The following is a 16,323-nucleotide window of genomic DNA, read 5'->3' as shown; positions in this document are numbered from 1 at the left end:
AAATGCTATTAAAGGCTCATCAGACACAGCATGTATACATCAAAACCTTTTTGCTTCAGAAAACAACTGAATTTCAACAATTAAGTGCTTCTGAAAGGGTCATAAAAAAAAAAAAGAGGATTTTATTTACAGAATTCAGCATGCATAAACGTGCCTCCAATGCAGCCTAATTTTCTAATGTTTAGGCAATCATAGCAATTGTTGAAATCAGAGGCAAACTACCTTCTTTGTGCATGAAAACTGCAATAATCGAATAGGGCAGGTATCTGCCTAAAATATTAAATTCAATATTCTTATGAATTTTTAAAAGATCTATTTTATATAAATATTCTATATCCAACAATAATTTCTGGCATTCAGCCAGGCTGTCTCATTTGCATAAACTGTTGGCCCCAGGTGTTTGATTAGTTATAAGGTGCAATTCAGTTAAGCACCCTCTCTTGCTACACTCTACAGCAAAAGCCACAAGTTAATATGGTTCCTTATCAACAATTGATTAGGCATAACGCTTTCAGACAGCGTCTACTTCCACGGACATGGTGAATTTAGTATTTGAAAATGGAATTCAAACTCCATCAGCCATTTCAAATACTGCCACTCTGAATCTAACAGCTTTTAGTCTGAAAGCATGTTACCAGTGGTTAAATCTCTAAACGTTTGCATGAAAAATTATTACATTTACTTCCTGAAAAGGCAGCCCTTCTAAGAGAGCTAACCACACTTGGGCAGAAATGTTCCTGCATGTTAATGCTTAGATCCAATCTCTCTGAAGAAAAGTTGCTCAGCCCCATTTTCATCCAAGTAAACAGATCTACTTAACTTTACCAAAAACTGTAATGAGTTAGTTCATCAAATTAAAAGGCAGGATAAGATGAAGCTTCTGTTGTATGCTGCACGGACACCACCATGCAAATGCAGTCGCTATACAGGGCTCTGGGCAAGCTGCTGTCTGCTGTCCCAGCACACATCACCAAGGAGGTACAAGCGCAGGGGCAAAGCATAAGGAAAGCAGGCACACAGTACATTTAAAGGAAAGATTTTGCCCCAGCACTCACTGAATCACGTTCAGGGAGAGACTATGCTTTGCCCACACAGCATTTCTTTTGCTGACTGCACTAGCTCTTTAAGTCCAGATACCCCTCACTTTCCTGCCCCTACCAGCCGATGCACACCTGCATGTCAAGGATACCCATATCCCATCAGGCACGAGAATAAACAGAGTCAATTTCTGCTCCTCTAAGGATGAGCAGATACTGCCTATCACATGGGAAAGTGGGAGATAAGTCATGTGCTGTTGAAAATAACCCATGATCTCACCACTGTAGCTCTTCTGATCTTAGAAATAACAGGTTTACAGGGTTATTTCCAAGGAGGCTCTAGGTCCTGTGCGGAGAGCTGCCCCTATGGCACACGTGCTCTGTATCATGTGAGGAAGCAGCATCATTGCCTGCTCTCACCCTCTCCCCTTAAAGATGCATCTGGTTCCGTTTGTGAACTTCTGTATCCAAACAAACAACTTCTGTCCCTGCACAACATCTAGATAGCAGAGGTTTCACATTCTGAAAAATAGGGAGATTTTGTTCAGCTCTTCCTCGTTCAGAGCTAAAAAAAAAAGAAGCCTGGAAACACTTCACACCTGCAGATGCAGAGTATCAGCACTGCATGATTCAGCCCCTCTTCTAAGGCCTCTGTGATGCTTGGAGGGCACCTATGTGTGCTTTCAAAAGCCCAGAAGAACCAGGAGCACATGCAAGACCTGTTGAAGTTCGGTCTGACATTACATAGGCAAGCTTTGCCATCTTAACACTGGTTCTAATTTTAGGCAATGGATTCTTATTTCTATTGTAGGTTCAAATCAGACATTCAGCCATATTTATGCAGTTAGCTTAAGAAAGTCTGAGTTCCACTTTTCAAAGAGAGATTTTAAAGAACGGTCTGTGGGGAGAGAAGGAGGAACCAGTTCTCATGACCCAGAGTTCAACATGCTTTTATACTGTATCGGATTGAAGTACCTATTAAATACTTTCAGCTGCCTTTCTATGAAAATTGACTAATATTTATCAACATATTGTTAACATATATTTAGTTACTAAACCTCCACACAAGTCAAGATATTAAAAAAGGGGTGCTGAGTCTGCTGCCACTAAGGGAGGGCATCAGTAATTCTACACAAGAATTGAGATCCTGGAGAGATTTGAAAAAAAAAAACCACCACCATTGCTGCAGGTTCGGTTAATTTCCTAAGGATTGTGACATGAAGAAATGATGGAAAAATACTTCAGAAAGCATACAGAAATAATTTTGCTTGTATACATGAAGGTGCTTAGGAGCAGAATTACAAAAGCATGACAACAAATTTGTGCAAGACTAAGAAATGAAGGGTTAAAGGTGGGAGGGAGACCAATTTGAAGGAAGTTGTCACACTTCTTTAATAGCATCCTTTCCAGTAAAGAGGTAGGAGAAAAGGAATGACAGACAGTGGCAGTTCCAGTTGTCAAGGGAGAGTGTGGCCAGGTCTGGGGAACTGAAGGTGAATGGAGCATAGTAACTCAATGGTGAGGATGCAAACCTACCAGCACCACCACTGAGTGTGCACATTTTTATGAGCGCAACAGGAAGCCCATCAACTCCCATCCCACTCACTACCACCAAGAAGTACGGCGCAAGCTTGTACTCATGTGACAGGCAGCTCCTGTGACTCTCTGCAGATCCTTCCTCCACACAGTGGCTGCTGTATGGCTGCAGAACTTTCCACCGCCCATTATTCCACAGCACAGCAACAGAAGGGTAATTTGTTCACAGGGTGCAGGAACAGGTGAAAAATGAAGCTGAGCTGCCGTGCTTTCTGTCCAGGGGAAAATGGACTTTGGATAAGCAGGAGGAGAGTTAGCAAGCAAGGCATTGCTCAGAAAACAAGAAGTAGAACTGACATGACTCGATTATTTTTTTTTTAAGAAAGAATTATTAAGCACAGTTACAGAAAAGTGAAGCATCTTTTCCCCAGTTGGAGTAAAACCAGAGAACGCATCTTTGTAATGTATACATCTTGTATTCTTCTGTTGAAATGGAAGGAAATGGAGGAATATAGTCATTCAGGTTCAGACTGACACAAAGTATTCTTTGCTGTTCCACAGACTTCTCCCAAGATGTTGGAAATGATGAACAAAAGTCTTGTGAGAATAACTTCATTCCCTTTGAATACAATTCAAAGACGGAAAGCAATTCTGAGATGAAACAAAAGACCAGACAGTACAGCAGCTATGATAAGAATTGACCCATATCTGATGCCTGCAGTGAATACCCAGAAATGGGAAATAGCTATCAAAAGCAGAATTTTCTCTTATGCTCGCTGCCTCAGCTAACTCTTTTGGTGGGGTTTCAGTCTGAAGAGACTTTGCCCATAGGATGTGCTAACACACAGGCCCAACTGGGCCTGCATCAACACTGAGCCACAAAGTCTGGAGCAACTGTAATCATTAGGAGTTAAACAGTAACGTCCACCATTTCCTGGGGCATTATCACATTAAATAACACTCAAGAGCCAGCCCGAGCACCTCCTAATTCAGTCAGACGTGGATTTCTTCCTACTCAAATGGCTGACCCCAGCTCTTGTGCACAGGTGATACTTCAGCAGGAAGGAGCACTGCTACAAATAGACACTCTGCAGCTGAAAAACCTGTCTGCGATGAGGACTCTGCAGTCCCGTCTGGTGGCACAGGCTCTTGTTATTGCAGCTGACTTCAACAGAAGATAACCAAAAGAAAAGAGACAGGTTTATTGCAAGGATTTGGACCCTACCTACCACTGCCTCTGCTCTTCTGCGAGTACAGGCCACCTCTACTATGCAAGTACCTCTCTCACCTGTCTTAATCCTTTTTCTTCTTCTTTTATTTAAATAGGTTATGCAGAATAGTTGCGAAGCATAACACAGAGGAAACAAAATAGAAGTAGCTACTAAAACCCAGGCACCAACTGCTCAAAATGAAATTAAAATAAGGATATGAAAATATGGTTTGACAGGCAGAGGTCTTGAGCAGTAGGACATGATTCTTCTTCCACTGAGAGGATTTGCTCCACTGATTTGAGCTCAGTTACTCTAAAGCAAGGGGCTCGAGGGCCTTGTGACAGCACACAGTATGTCTAGTCAGCTTTATAATGCTAAATTTCAATTTTATAAATTCACAAATGTGCAAAATGGATAAAGGAATTAACGATGATGAGGAAATCTATTCCGTTTAGTTTTCTCTCGATCCCATGAGCACATTAACTCAGTTAATGCCACCAAGGAAATAGAGCCATTTAGTAAAACAAAGCAGGCGATTAGATTAAGTCAGCCCCACAGGACTACAGCAGTGCCACGAGCTGATGGGAAGGGCCCTCACACAGCAGTTACAATTGGTCACAAATGGAAATGTATTTCTATTAAAGAATGCCTATTAATCAAAACCTAAATCTTTTACAGAGGTCAGTTGATTTTGAAGAAGCTGCTGTAAGATGCAGGCAATCTGCCACCTTATGTGCCTGGCAGGAGGCCTCCCCAGCAGGCAGACCCTGCCCTCCCAAGCTGCCCTGTCACTGCCATGGCAAAGGCTGCCCTGGACATCCAGGTTCTCCATTTCTTTGCAGCTTGCCAGGGCAAACAATGAGGATCCTGGGATGAGGTCAGGAAGCCCAGGTATCCACTGCCTGTTAGCATCCCACCATGGGAGCCTGCCTCAGCACTGAAGACTCCGCATCCCCCATCACTCAGGATACCAGATCTCAAGCCCCACTGGACAAGAATTTAAGACAACCCCAAACCCAAACAAAACTCGAGTCCATTTGGATTTATCTGTCTCATGCAATCTAATGTCAGCAATGGCACAGCTTGGAAATATGTCACATCTACCATTTAAAAAGCGTGACTTTGAGCAGAAGGCCGGGAGCCATGGCCTGTCAGATTCTAGTGGCCAAATACATTAAGCAGAATAGGATCAGAAAGACTGGATGTAAATTATGGAAGTGTGATTAAATTAGATTATAACAGTAGGGAGAGATTCCAGCACTGGCCAAACTACCACTGTGCTGAGCAAACAGACAAGTATATGTTACAGAATAACATGTTTGCTGAGCTCCTGAAATATATTTGGGAACAACCAGGACTTCAAGCTTTATCTAATCCTGAACAAGAAATTCATTCACACAAATGTCAGAGGGGAAAAAAAAAAAAAAAAAAAAAAGTGTCAATTTGGTGGGAGGGAATTAAGGCATTACGCATAAATTAAGAAAATCTTAGAGAGCCCTTGGACAACTTCTGTCTCTCCCTCTAGCAATGAAGACTAAATAAATAAATGGACAGACAAACCTAAGAGAAAGAATAACACATATTTGCCTTGTACTTACTGAAAAGTCATCATCGGGGAATAATATCAGATCCTTGAACTGGTTATCCCCGATATTTTTTTCAATCTCTGTGATAACAGCTTCATAATCCAAAGGCTCCAAGAGTTTGGGTTTTTCCTGCTGTGGGAAAAACAGAAAAGATCAGGCAACCTCTCTACACTTAAATCCGCCTTCCTCCCCTTTCGTAAACTGAGATCTACTGCATTTTTCCTTTCTTAACCCAAAGTGTGAATAACTTCTTCCCCCACCCCCCAACCATTCTTCCCAGCTTGTTGCAGCTGAGCTCATGTGAGAACAGTGGAAGTGAGGAAGTTGGGCCAGTTGTAACAGTCACTTTCCATCTGGTAACTCAATAACAATCCGTCAGCTCATTACAGAGACCAAACCCACCAGATTAATTTACCCGTCACACTCAGGAATACTCTTTCTCCGTAAATACATGTAGGCAAATAGATGGACACAATAAGAACTGAACACAGGTATGACTCTGAGCTAATATGTTTTAGAATAAGTAACTTCCTAATTTCTTCATGGTCTTACACAGTCCCATCTCTTGAACTGCTGGTAGCTTGTGAATGCCACCACATTGTTTTACTAGGTAATAATCCAAGGTTTTTCTCCTGGAATAAACCATCTGGCACCCATCCTCATAGTTTTTCTTGTCAGAAACAGGATTAGTATCATTGTACTAGCACTATTATTGCCTGTAACAGTGGTAAAGTAAGAAACCACCATTAAGAACAGCCAAACAAAAGTAAAGTCACACTGTGTCGAAATACAATCCAAAACCAGAAAAAGTGAAGCCCACCTGACATGCTAGAATACATTAAACAAATGAAGAGTCATGTATTAAGGGTGACAACATTTGCTTTATTTAGAGACTTAAGCATCAGAAACAGGAAACAGGAACGGGCCAGAGAACTACTAGAAGGGATAGAAAAGCCAGCAATGACAGAAAAAGGACACTAGTGGAAAGCAAATGCAGAAACACTTCTTCAGTTGCATGCACTGGTGGACGTTAAGCAAGTTGTATTTTACCCACTGTTCTTGCACTGTGCTATCCAGAATAAAAGAAAATTTCCTTCCCTACCTCTTCCATAAACCAAAACCACAGTGTATTGGAAAAGAAAGCTTTCACATCTTCATGAAACAAACTCCTGCAATAGACAATCTCATGAATCTCCATCATATTTGATTATATATGTATCATTAACATATGGTCCATTGTACCTATAATGGTCCAAATATACAAGTCTCTCCGTCTTCTGACTTCCTTGTAGAGAGTTCCTGTTTTTTCAGTAAATACAGTAATCTCAAGATTTCTCCCCAGCCCTTGTGAACACTGTTTCCCTTTTACATTAACTTCAAGACTCCTTTTGGTATCAAATGCATCTATGAGAATTTTAATTAAGTATCAGTAACACAGCCACACAAAATAGATTGAAACACTGGGATAAGCATGTTCCTAGAAAGTTATTCTTGCTGAACAGCTTATGATAGAATCACAGAATAAGTCAGGACCTCTGCAGGTCATCTACTCCAACCCGCTTCTCAAAGCGAGGCAAGCTGGATCAGGCTGTTTGGGAACTTGTCCAGATGAGTCCTGAAAACCTCCAAGGATGGAGATGCAATTTAAAAAGTTGGAGCTGTTCCTTCAACAGTTGAGTCTATTAACTCTCTTCTCAGTCTATTAACTCTCTTAGTCCCATTTGCCCACTTAAGAGTTAACAAACTTCTAAAAATCATTAGTATTTAGCATTTACAGGCCAAACCCACTATCTACTGATGCTGAGACATTTAAGTCTTGTAAAAGATAGAAAAGATCAACACATAACAGTAATTAATAGGACTTCTTTAAAAGCTTTTTCTCGAGGAAACTGGTTCACGAATATTGCTGTGGGATGCAAGGGAGAGGGAGGGAAGAGAAGCAATACTTGACCTACCTAAATATGGTGTATCTTTAACTACCAACTCCCAGGAAACCACCAAAAGTTCTGTCTGTATGAATAAAATAAAAAGTGATTCTGACATACAGATATTGTGCTAGATTCCTTCCTAGGTGAACCTGGAGACATAAAAGGAGAGTTATGAAATAGATTTGGGATAGTTTACAGGAAAAAAAAGAAACTTATCTAGAGGAAGGCCACCGTAAAACACAAAAGGGCCAAACGGGAAGAAACAGCTTTAAGTTTAATTTAGATTCTATGACAGGAGTCTATAGCAGCGTGTGATGTTCAGGTAAGACAAGGCACGCTGCTAGGACACATAAGACTTCATATTGACCCAGCCATGTCACCTTAGACTGTCCCAAGCTGGTACCAGCCGGTACCAGCTGATGTTAATATATCTAGTCCTGCTCAAGAAATGTCGGTTTGAGTAGCAGCCGTATCCTTCAGTGAGGTTTTGGTCTGCCGTTTACCGACGGTGGTTCCCCATAGCGATGCAGTGGGCTCATCCAACCATCTCACCATGCACAGCTCGCCCTCGTTTCCTTTCAAGTTATGTTGAGTCACCACAGTATCCTTTAACCACAAGTTTTAGAGTCTCTTTCACTAAATCTACCATTTTATCTATCTATTAAGTATTCCTATATAGACGTAAGTTTTGAAGAGAAAACACCAGCGCAGAATGAGTGTACACACTCCGCTGAACCACTTCTTTGGGGAGCGATGTCCAGATCTGAACAAAATTCACTCAGTCCCAGTTCAGCAGAAAGCAAACTTGTAGTACTGTAACTGTTAATCACTTACAAGAAAACTCAATGTGAAAGTGGAAAAAAACCCCATGCACTGATGTTTAAGAGGTACAAGTCTTTCATCAGACATTTTTCCTGTGTAGCGGTTTCACTAAAAGATGTACGTTTTCTGCAGCAAGTTTGTGACATTGACTACACTGAGAACCCTGCCCTCCTTGAGCAGATACTGTTAGGCTAAGAGTTTTGCAACAATCTCAACTTTTACTAAGTCAGACATGCCATAAATGTCCACTCTTCAAAACCCAAGATATGTCAACACAATAGTAATCTAGGTCAGATGCTCCTTGGAAACGTTGTGGATATTAGCTTTCAAAATCCTTCAAAAACCCATAATGTAAGGAAATTACTTAATTAGCCACCTTCCCATTGAAGTCATAGACTAAGAAGGAGCTGGGGAATCCCCCAAATCATGGGATTTCTCTTGAAATATGGGGGAATCCCACACAAGTGCATGGCATTTGCAGGTTCTCTATGCCAATGGAAACTACCCCTTTTGCTGGGGCTGGCAGAACGAAGAGGTATTCCTTCTTCCCCCTGGAAATCCCTGTGAGGCTGGGGTGAGCCCAGTTACATCTCCTTCAAAATTAACGTCACTCAGATGTTCTGATGCAGGTGGAGGCAGGGCAAGCTGTGTCACACTGGTGTCTCTTTTCTCTACAGAAGTGGCAGCACTCAGAAAGCCACTCCTGAAAGCTGTCTGAAACACTCCGGGGGAAAAGTTCTCCTTGACAGCTGCAAGGTCATTTACGTGAGACAAGAATGCAACTCAAGAAAACCCTGAAGCGGAGAGACACAGCGATAGCATGAACATCCCTGTTCCCTCAGTACTAATTCTCTTGCTCTCAGTGCTGCAAAGTGCACGATCACTTTCCATCAGGAAACATTTTAACATATGTTAACAGAGAAGTATTAGGAGAAAGTCTACACATCAAATTGTAACTAAATATAAGTAGACGTGAGGTTGCCAAAATTACTGCAAAACTTTTCAGTGAAGCACTTCAGTATTTATGGTGTTTTTTTCCTATTGATGCTCTGACAAATACCATTCTTGCTTCTACAACAGTACAGCAAAGTCTTGTATAAAATGCAATACTGTGTTATGCCAGCTTCCATGAATCAGAGATGCAAGTAACAGCCCATCCTTGTCAATACACTGACTGTGGAGGTAATCGAGTCCATTCCATGGCAACATCACATATGACAATATAATAAACATGATGCCTCTCGTTATCAGTTCTGGATGTTCTTACAAACCTTAAGACTATGCAACATGGACACCGACTCCATCCTTTGCAGAGTCAGTATTCTGGACTTGGCAAAGCTTACCACTACAATGCTTAGTATTGCGTTTGTGATGGGAAATGGCAGCTGGTTTAGTTAGCAGTTTATCTCTAGAAGGCATGAAATGACTGCTCAGTTTTCTCGTCACAGGCAGACAGAAGCAGCATTGTTGGGATTTTCTCCCTGCGAGCACTAGCAGAGATTTGTAAATGAGTAGGGCTGATTTAAAGCTAATTTAATAACCATAGTGCTGCCTCTTCTCAATTTAACTTGTCTGTTCTTTTTGGAACTAGACCAACATAGCAATCTGTGCCAAGATCGAATTATGCTGGCTCGGATTTTTATAATGCTTTTTATAGTCTCTCTATCTCAAGTGAGTAATGAATTACATTTAGTTGTACTGAAACAGTTGTGAATACATGTAGTAAAAAGGCACTCTCCAATCCTCACCTGCTACAGCAATCACAGCAGTACCATTTACTTCACACCCCGATAGTGTTGTGGAGCGTACTTCTGTATGTTGTTGAGCCAACTTTTCCAAGCTCTTTTTGATTAGTCAAGAGACCTTTAATGAGCACCAGAGCCAACACCACAGAGGGATAATCACTACTTAATTACACAAGTGAAACAGCCCAGATTCCACCAGTGACGTACAGCTTGATCACCACCATATTCTGGTCTAAGTACAAAAGCATTATTTTTCCCAGCAATAGTGACCAAAAATATCCACATAAATGGTTTTACAGAAACAGATATGGTACCTGGCTTGCCTCCAGCTGCACAGACATTGTGCATTGATGCTAGTACCCATCTTCTCTTCATAATTATAGGATAAAATGACTTATATATCATCTTCCTGAAGTCGTATTTCTGTGAACACTCACTAAAAGAGGAAATGATGCAACCGAGACCAACAGCCTCTGGATAGTCATCCCAAGTACTTGCCCATTCTAAAAATAAACCAGACTAAATGATATAATTCTCTAATGCTTTAATGATATATTATTCCCAGACACCAAATCCTGACTATCTGAAATTTACTGAATTTAATACAGATGTTGAAATAAATTTCTTTTCTTCCTCATGCCAGGAAGAAGAAAATTAAAGAAACAAATAAACAGAAAGAATTTAAGCTGATGGACTTTGGTTACCTGGACTAAAATATCTTCATGACAGGAGGATTCACTATACGTTCATAACAAGAGACAAAAGAATTGTGATGGCCAGACTGGCCAAGATTAAGAGGACTCTGATTTTTAATTTATCCAAGCTATGGCTTGTCTAAAATTACAATTCTTTCTGGTACACATTTGAAATATTGAAACGGGCAGCAGAAAGGGCCACTTACTGAAATAATGGCATCACCTTCCTTTGTTTTTTTTTTTTTTTTTGTAGACTTCTCAATGATACTATTAACTAAGCCGAATCCTACTAAAACTCACAACAGCAAATTAAATTACTTTCTGGTATGACATCAATGGGAAGTGCTTCTCACACTTCTTGTTCTTCCTTTCCTTTCCCCAATTAAATACGGTCTCTGGCATAATACATTACTGTAGATTATTTTTTTTAATACGTTTAATATATGTAGTTAATTTTATTCCACCAGGGTGGACCAATTTAAATTAAATATTTCTTTGCCAAGCCTGTCCAAACTGAAGCTAAAGAACAGTCAGATCTCCATGACTTTTGGAGGAAGTGTTGTCTAAAGGCTGAATTTAACCCTATCTTCAGATGTGCTATCGATACAGACTGCCCAGCAGCTCTGAGGTGTGCTTAGCTGAATATTCAAGGAGCTGAAGCCGACGCTAGAAAACCATTTGCCTTTTATGGATTCACCAAAACTTTCACCTTTTTGTAGGACTGATGTATGTTTCTATTCACCATAAGCCAGTACAGCTGTTTGATTCCTGGGGTAACTTCCGTGGGGGTGCACCTTCTTCCTGCACCAGGTGAGATCACGGTGAGCAGTCAGAGGACCCAACCTGCTCCTGGCAGCGAGTCCCACAGCAGCGCTTGTACCCAGGGAGCAGAGACAGCACAGCCACGCGTGGGGATGATGGTGTCCCTAACACCTGCCAGCATCTGAGGTGGAAGTGACAGGTCTCATCAACTTAAAATGCTCTCACCCCACAGGGCTGATCTCTCTCCAATCCCAACACAGTCCACTTTGTGTTATGGATTGTCTTTAAGGAAAAGAAGTTTTGCATTTCAAGCACAGGGGAGGAAATTCAGGGTCTGCAAAAGGTATTCGTAAAGGACAAGGAAACACAGCCAGAACCAGCAGGCAGATGGTCCCTCCTTTTATTTTAGATCTTGCCATTTTTACAATTGCTTGGCCTGGTATGCATCTATTTGCAGTCAAACAACTCTCTGGCCACATTACAAAGGCTACATTTGGCTCAGTATGTGATTCACAGTCAACAATATTAAAATTAGTGGTACAAAGAAAATTTTCTGTGACACTGCTTCCCTTTCACCCTAAAACACATTCACTTGTCATGTCCAAAATGTTTAATTTGCCATGTCTTTCAGCAAAACTTGGAGAATTACACTTGGAAAGAATCCAGCCAGTCTTTCAGGGCTGCACAGCGCCACTGATACACTCTTCAGTGTCAACAGTGAAGCCGATATGCCAATAAATTTCATTAAGGGGATTGCCAGTTCCCACAAGATTCTGGTACAGAGAAAATTGCAAAGAATTACAAAAAGAATTAAACCCCCAAATTCCTAGTGATTCAGCAAGTAGTTTCCAAAATGCTATAGTACCTAGCAACTTAAACAGTGCAACAGCAGGGAAACCTGGGCAAAATGCTGCTGGGAATAAAAGAAGTGAAAAATAATTTTCTTTCATTAAAGCCTCTTTATTCAAAGAAAATTCTGATTGACACCAATAAGGGATTTTCTTGACTAAATGAGACTTACTCTGCACAAATACAGCTGGGATGGGGTGAATCCCAATTGCTTACATTGGAAATTACCATTGTTTTGCGGATCAAAATCTATAAAGGTCTACTTTGCATATTTTCCAGCTTTAAAAGTTACTCTAAGAGAATAATACAATGTGTTAAATATTTGAAAAATGGGTACAGCTATCATCCGGATGAGCCTACTCATATCATTTTCATTTTAAATCATGGGCCAGATTTAAGCCATCAGAGACTTACAGTGGCACACAGACACATAACCTCTCCAGCAGCTGGCTTGATGACTGACCAGGCTTCAGGCTACTCAAACCACAAAGACTTGTTCTCAGGCATCTGGCAGTGACCTACTCTTTCTATTACCTTTTGTTTCTCAAGTTAGAATTTATCATTGCTTTAGTTATGAATTTTGAAAGTGTCTGGCCTTGTAAAACTATCTCACTCATGGTTAAATTCTGCAAGCCACACAAGACTGTTGGTTCAGCTGGGGGGGGGGCAGGGGAAGGGGATGCTTCATGCTACACTCGACTTAGTCATAAGTGTTTCCTGAATTCTGTTTCTCAGTCACAATTATACATCTGTCATTGTAGCCTTGCTGCAATGTTTTCTGAATCTGGAAAGTATATGAAGTATATGCATGGGCAGGTACGCATGTGCATCTTCAATGACTAGCAATTGCTATTTTAGACATTAGATAAAAACACCAATATAGTCTGCAAAATATTCAAGGTAACAAGAAAGCAACTTACTTGTCCTCTGTGTTTATACAGTAGCTGGAAACCTTTTTTTTTTTTACAAAGGAGATTTCATTTAATCAGAAAATTACTGAAATCAGCATTATCATGCCACTGACAATAAGACCTTTATAGAAACTGCTAGGGTTTAAAATTAAGTTTAATGCATTAGCTTTTCAAAATGTCAGAGCTGACGCCTTCTCAATAGTGAGTACTTCAGAAGCCTAGACTAAATATTTGCCCATAGGTCACTTCAGGGGAGAAACAAGAAAGTCTTGTAAATTATCTTAAGGTTTGGTTGTGGTTTTTTTAATTTACACAGACCTCTAACCTGGCACCACTCAGCCACTTCGCTCCCCTTACCTGACCTTAGCCAGAAAATAAAAGTGCAGTTATAGCAACAAAAGGTTTTCTTTACATCTACCATGCTGTATCTATTCATGAAGAAAGCAAGCAAAGGCCAAAGGCATGGTTCACTCATCTTCATACAGGCACCTGAACAGACAGGTAGGATATGCTGGAAAGGGACTGGGAAGAAGGGATGGGAACTGTGGGGCAGCAGAGAGGACCGCCTGATGCAGAGCTGGAGTGTTCGCCCCAGCCACTTGCCTCATCAGTAATTACGTCACCCCTGGGAAGGAGAAGTGTGTTGTCCTGCCCTGGGCACCACAAAGGGGATGCTGGAGTCAGTCTACTTCAGCTGTTCTGTAAACACTCTTTGCTTCATGTTCACTTTTTCTAGAATGGTCTCAGGCAGGCAGATTTATGGTTGCAAACAGGAACATCAATAAAACCTTCCTGCAACCTGCACGTAGTGGATTTGACCAGGGCTTTTAAGCTTCCACTACAAAGTTTATGTCAACAGCACTTCTGACTGTGTACACACACATATATAAGATCATTGTAGTCTAAGAAAAATCTACATTAAAAAAAAGATGCTCCCTATTTTTGCCCTGAAGTTGTACTCAGATGACCCTCATAGCAAAGACAGAAACCCAGCTCTGACACCTACAGCATCTATATGGCAACAATAGAACTTATTACAACAATAAGATCAGACCAAACCAGACCCCCCTGTTTGTGCAAAGTGGAGAAGGCAGGTGGAGCGATCTACCCACAGTCATCTGTGTACAGGTTCAGGGGAGGGACAGAAGGGACAGGTGCCAGGTGTTCCTAGCTCACCTGCTCCTCCACCAGGTTCATCTCGCACAAACCTGCTGCTAAAACACTGGTGTATTTTACATTAACACCGTGTACAGCACAGAATTGTCTTTAAAAACATTTTTACTTACTTTAAAAATTAAATGTTTCTTTTTAGTAGACTTTGTTTTTAGAGTACATTGGAGACTTTTTTTTTTAAGTACCTTTAAAGGATTGAAGTGAAAACTCTGATATCTGTTCATTAGATCATGCTCTGATGCTAAAGACTTTGATCGTTATCGTGAGTCTGATGATGAAGTTGCAAGACAGCACACAAGCAAACTACATTGCCCGTTTTCACTTAAGTCCTAAAATTTAGATATATGAACTGCTAGACCTGTAGACTGAGCAAACAGCTTTTTTGAAAGGGGCTCAACCACTTCAGAAGCCCCTGAAGCAAAAACAACTGCCAAAAATATTTGCATTAGCTCTAAATAAACTTTTCAAAATACCATTTAACTTCTAGAGAGTACTTATTACTAAGTCACTGTCCCATAGGGCAAATCTCATATATGTTTTTCTGCTTCATTTTACTCAGTGAATATCTCTCTTTTTCTATCTACACTATGGTTATTTACCTCTTAGTTAAAGATATTTTTCAAGCTACATGTCTGAGTAAATAATGGAAAGTTATTTCCACAGAGGCTTTATCTGTAAAAATTAGTGTCATCCATATATGACCATTATAAACTCAGCTCCCACAATGGTGTTAAAATTGTAATTGTTTCCTTGACATCAGCTACCTCCTAATCAATTATCTAGCTATCAAGTCATTTACACACACAATGTAAATGTAAGCAAAATCTGGTCAACCACACTGAGCTCAATCGACAACCTACAATCAATTAAAACTAATCAGATCATAATTAGTCTTAAAAAAATAAAAGGAGTTTCCAGCAAATAACACAAGTCCATCTACAGAAAATACAGGTCTAAATGTAGTATATTAAGAAATGCACTCTTTGAATAAGGTCCCCGTATACAAAAGCCTTTACAGCTGCGGTGGGAGCTAAGACCACTTTGAAATCTGCAGCATCAGAGGTGCGGAGGACTGATGCATGAAGGAGAGATGGGCTCCTGCTTGATAGCAAAAAGTGCCTGTAGGCCAAAGATTTAACATGCTCCAATTATGAAATATTGGGTAGAAAGACATAGGTCACAAGCCACAAAAGTAAAGCCAAGTGTGCCCGCATTTCCTAAGGGCTAAACAAACTATTGAGAAATACACTCGCCGAGTAACATGAGTGACCCCATCTTAGTCTATCTTATGTCTGAAAAAAACAGAAATCAGAACAGATTCCCCTGAAACCCCGAGTTATGTCCTCGACACTACAGCAGCCAGACACTTTGCAGGAAGTGCAGCGTGAACCACAAGACTGATGAAAGAGGCACGTCCCTACTTCCCATTACAGGCACCACGCAGCTACAAGCGCTCTAAGGTTTAGGTCAGAGTATGACACATTTTATTGACTCTTAGAAATCACAACAGTTTAAAAGTTCTTTTGCACCACTAAATGGAACATACTCTCAGCTTCTGTTACCTGAGGATACAGGCAAAAATGAACAAATATATTCCCCTCTACCTGCAGACAATCTACCCATTTATTGTCACTATTTGGGCTTTGTTGTATTTCCAGGCATACTTTCCTGTAAGGCTTCAGCCACTTCCAGGAAGCACCATTCAGGCAGTCAGGATTTGCACGGTAACAACAAAAATCCTTCCTAACCAGGATTTAAGAGGACAAATCAAGGTGCAGTGCATACCTCCTACCAAAGTCTTGTGAACTGCAAGGGTTAGATGCTTTCACCAGCACCACCAGCATTCATTCTTGGGACCCAAGACCATGAAGCTTCAACTTGGTATCTTCAACTGTATGCCATTAGCTCAGGGCAGCAGGAACTACACTGTGGTCTTTTCAAAAAGATCCATTTCCATATAAAATATCTATCCAAACAAGCAAACCCAAATGCTCTACTAGATGGACCACAAACTGTCTTAACCAATCTGTGACCAAGTGTTACAACAGCAAAGTTATTTTCCTTCCTA

At 40.7% G+C, this 16,323-nt stretch overlaps 1 protein-coding gene across 1 annotated transcript in view; it reads right to left on the bottom strand.

The window, feature by feature from the left end:
* DOCK10 (dedicator of cytokinesis 10) overlaps nt 1-16,323 on the bottom strand; it is a 159,664-nt gene that overhangs the window by 92,710 nt on the left and 50,631 nt on the right. The window contains exon 2 of the mRNA XM_080408973.1: nt 5,383-5,502. Within this exon, the coding sequence (XP_080265099.1) occupies nt 5,383-5,502 (120 nt within the window). The remainder of the gene's footprint in view (nt 1-5,382; nt 5,503-16,323) is intronic.

Source organism: Falco punctatus, assembly GCF_963210335.1.
Source record: "Falco punctatus genome assembly, chromosome: 13".
Lineage (NCBI taxonomy): Eukaryota > Metazoa > Chordata > Aves > Falconiformes > Falconidae > Falco > Falco punctatus.
The sequence above is the reverse complement of the archived record's forward strand: the minus strand, read 5'-3'. Positions and strand labels throughout refer to the sequence as shown.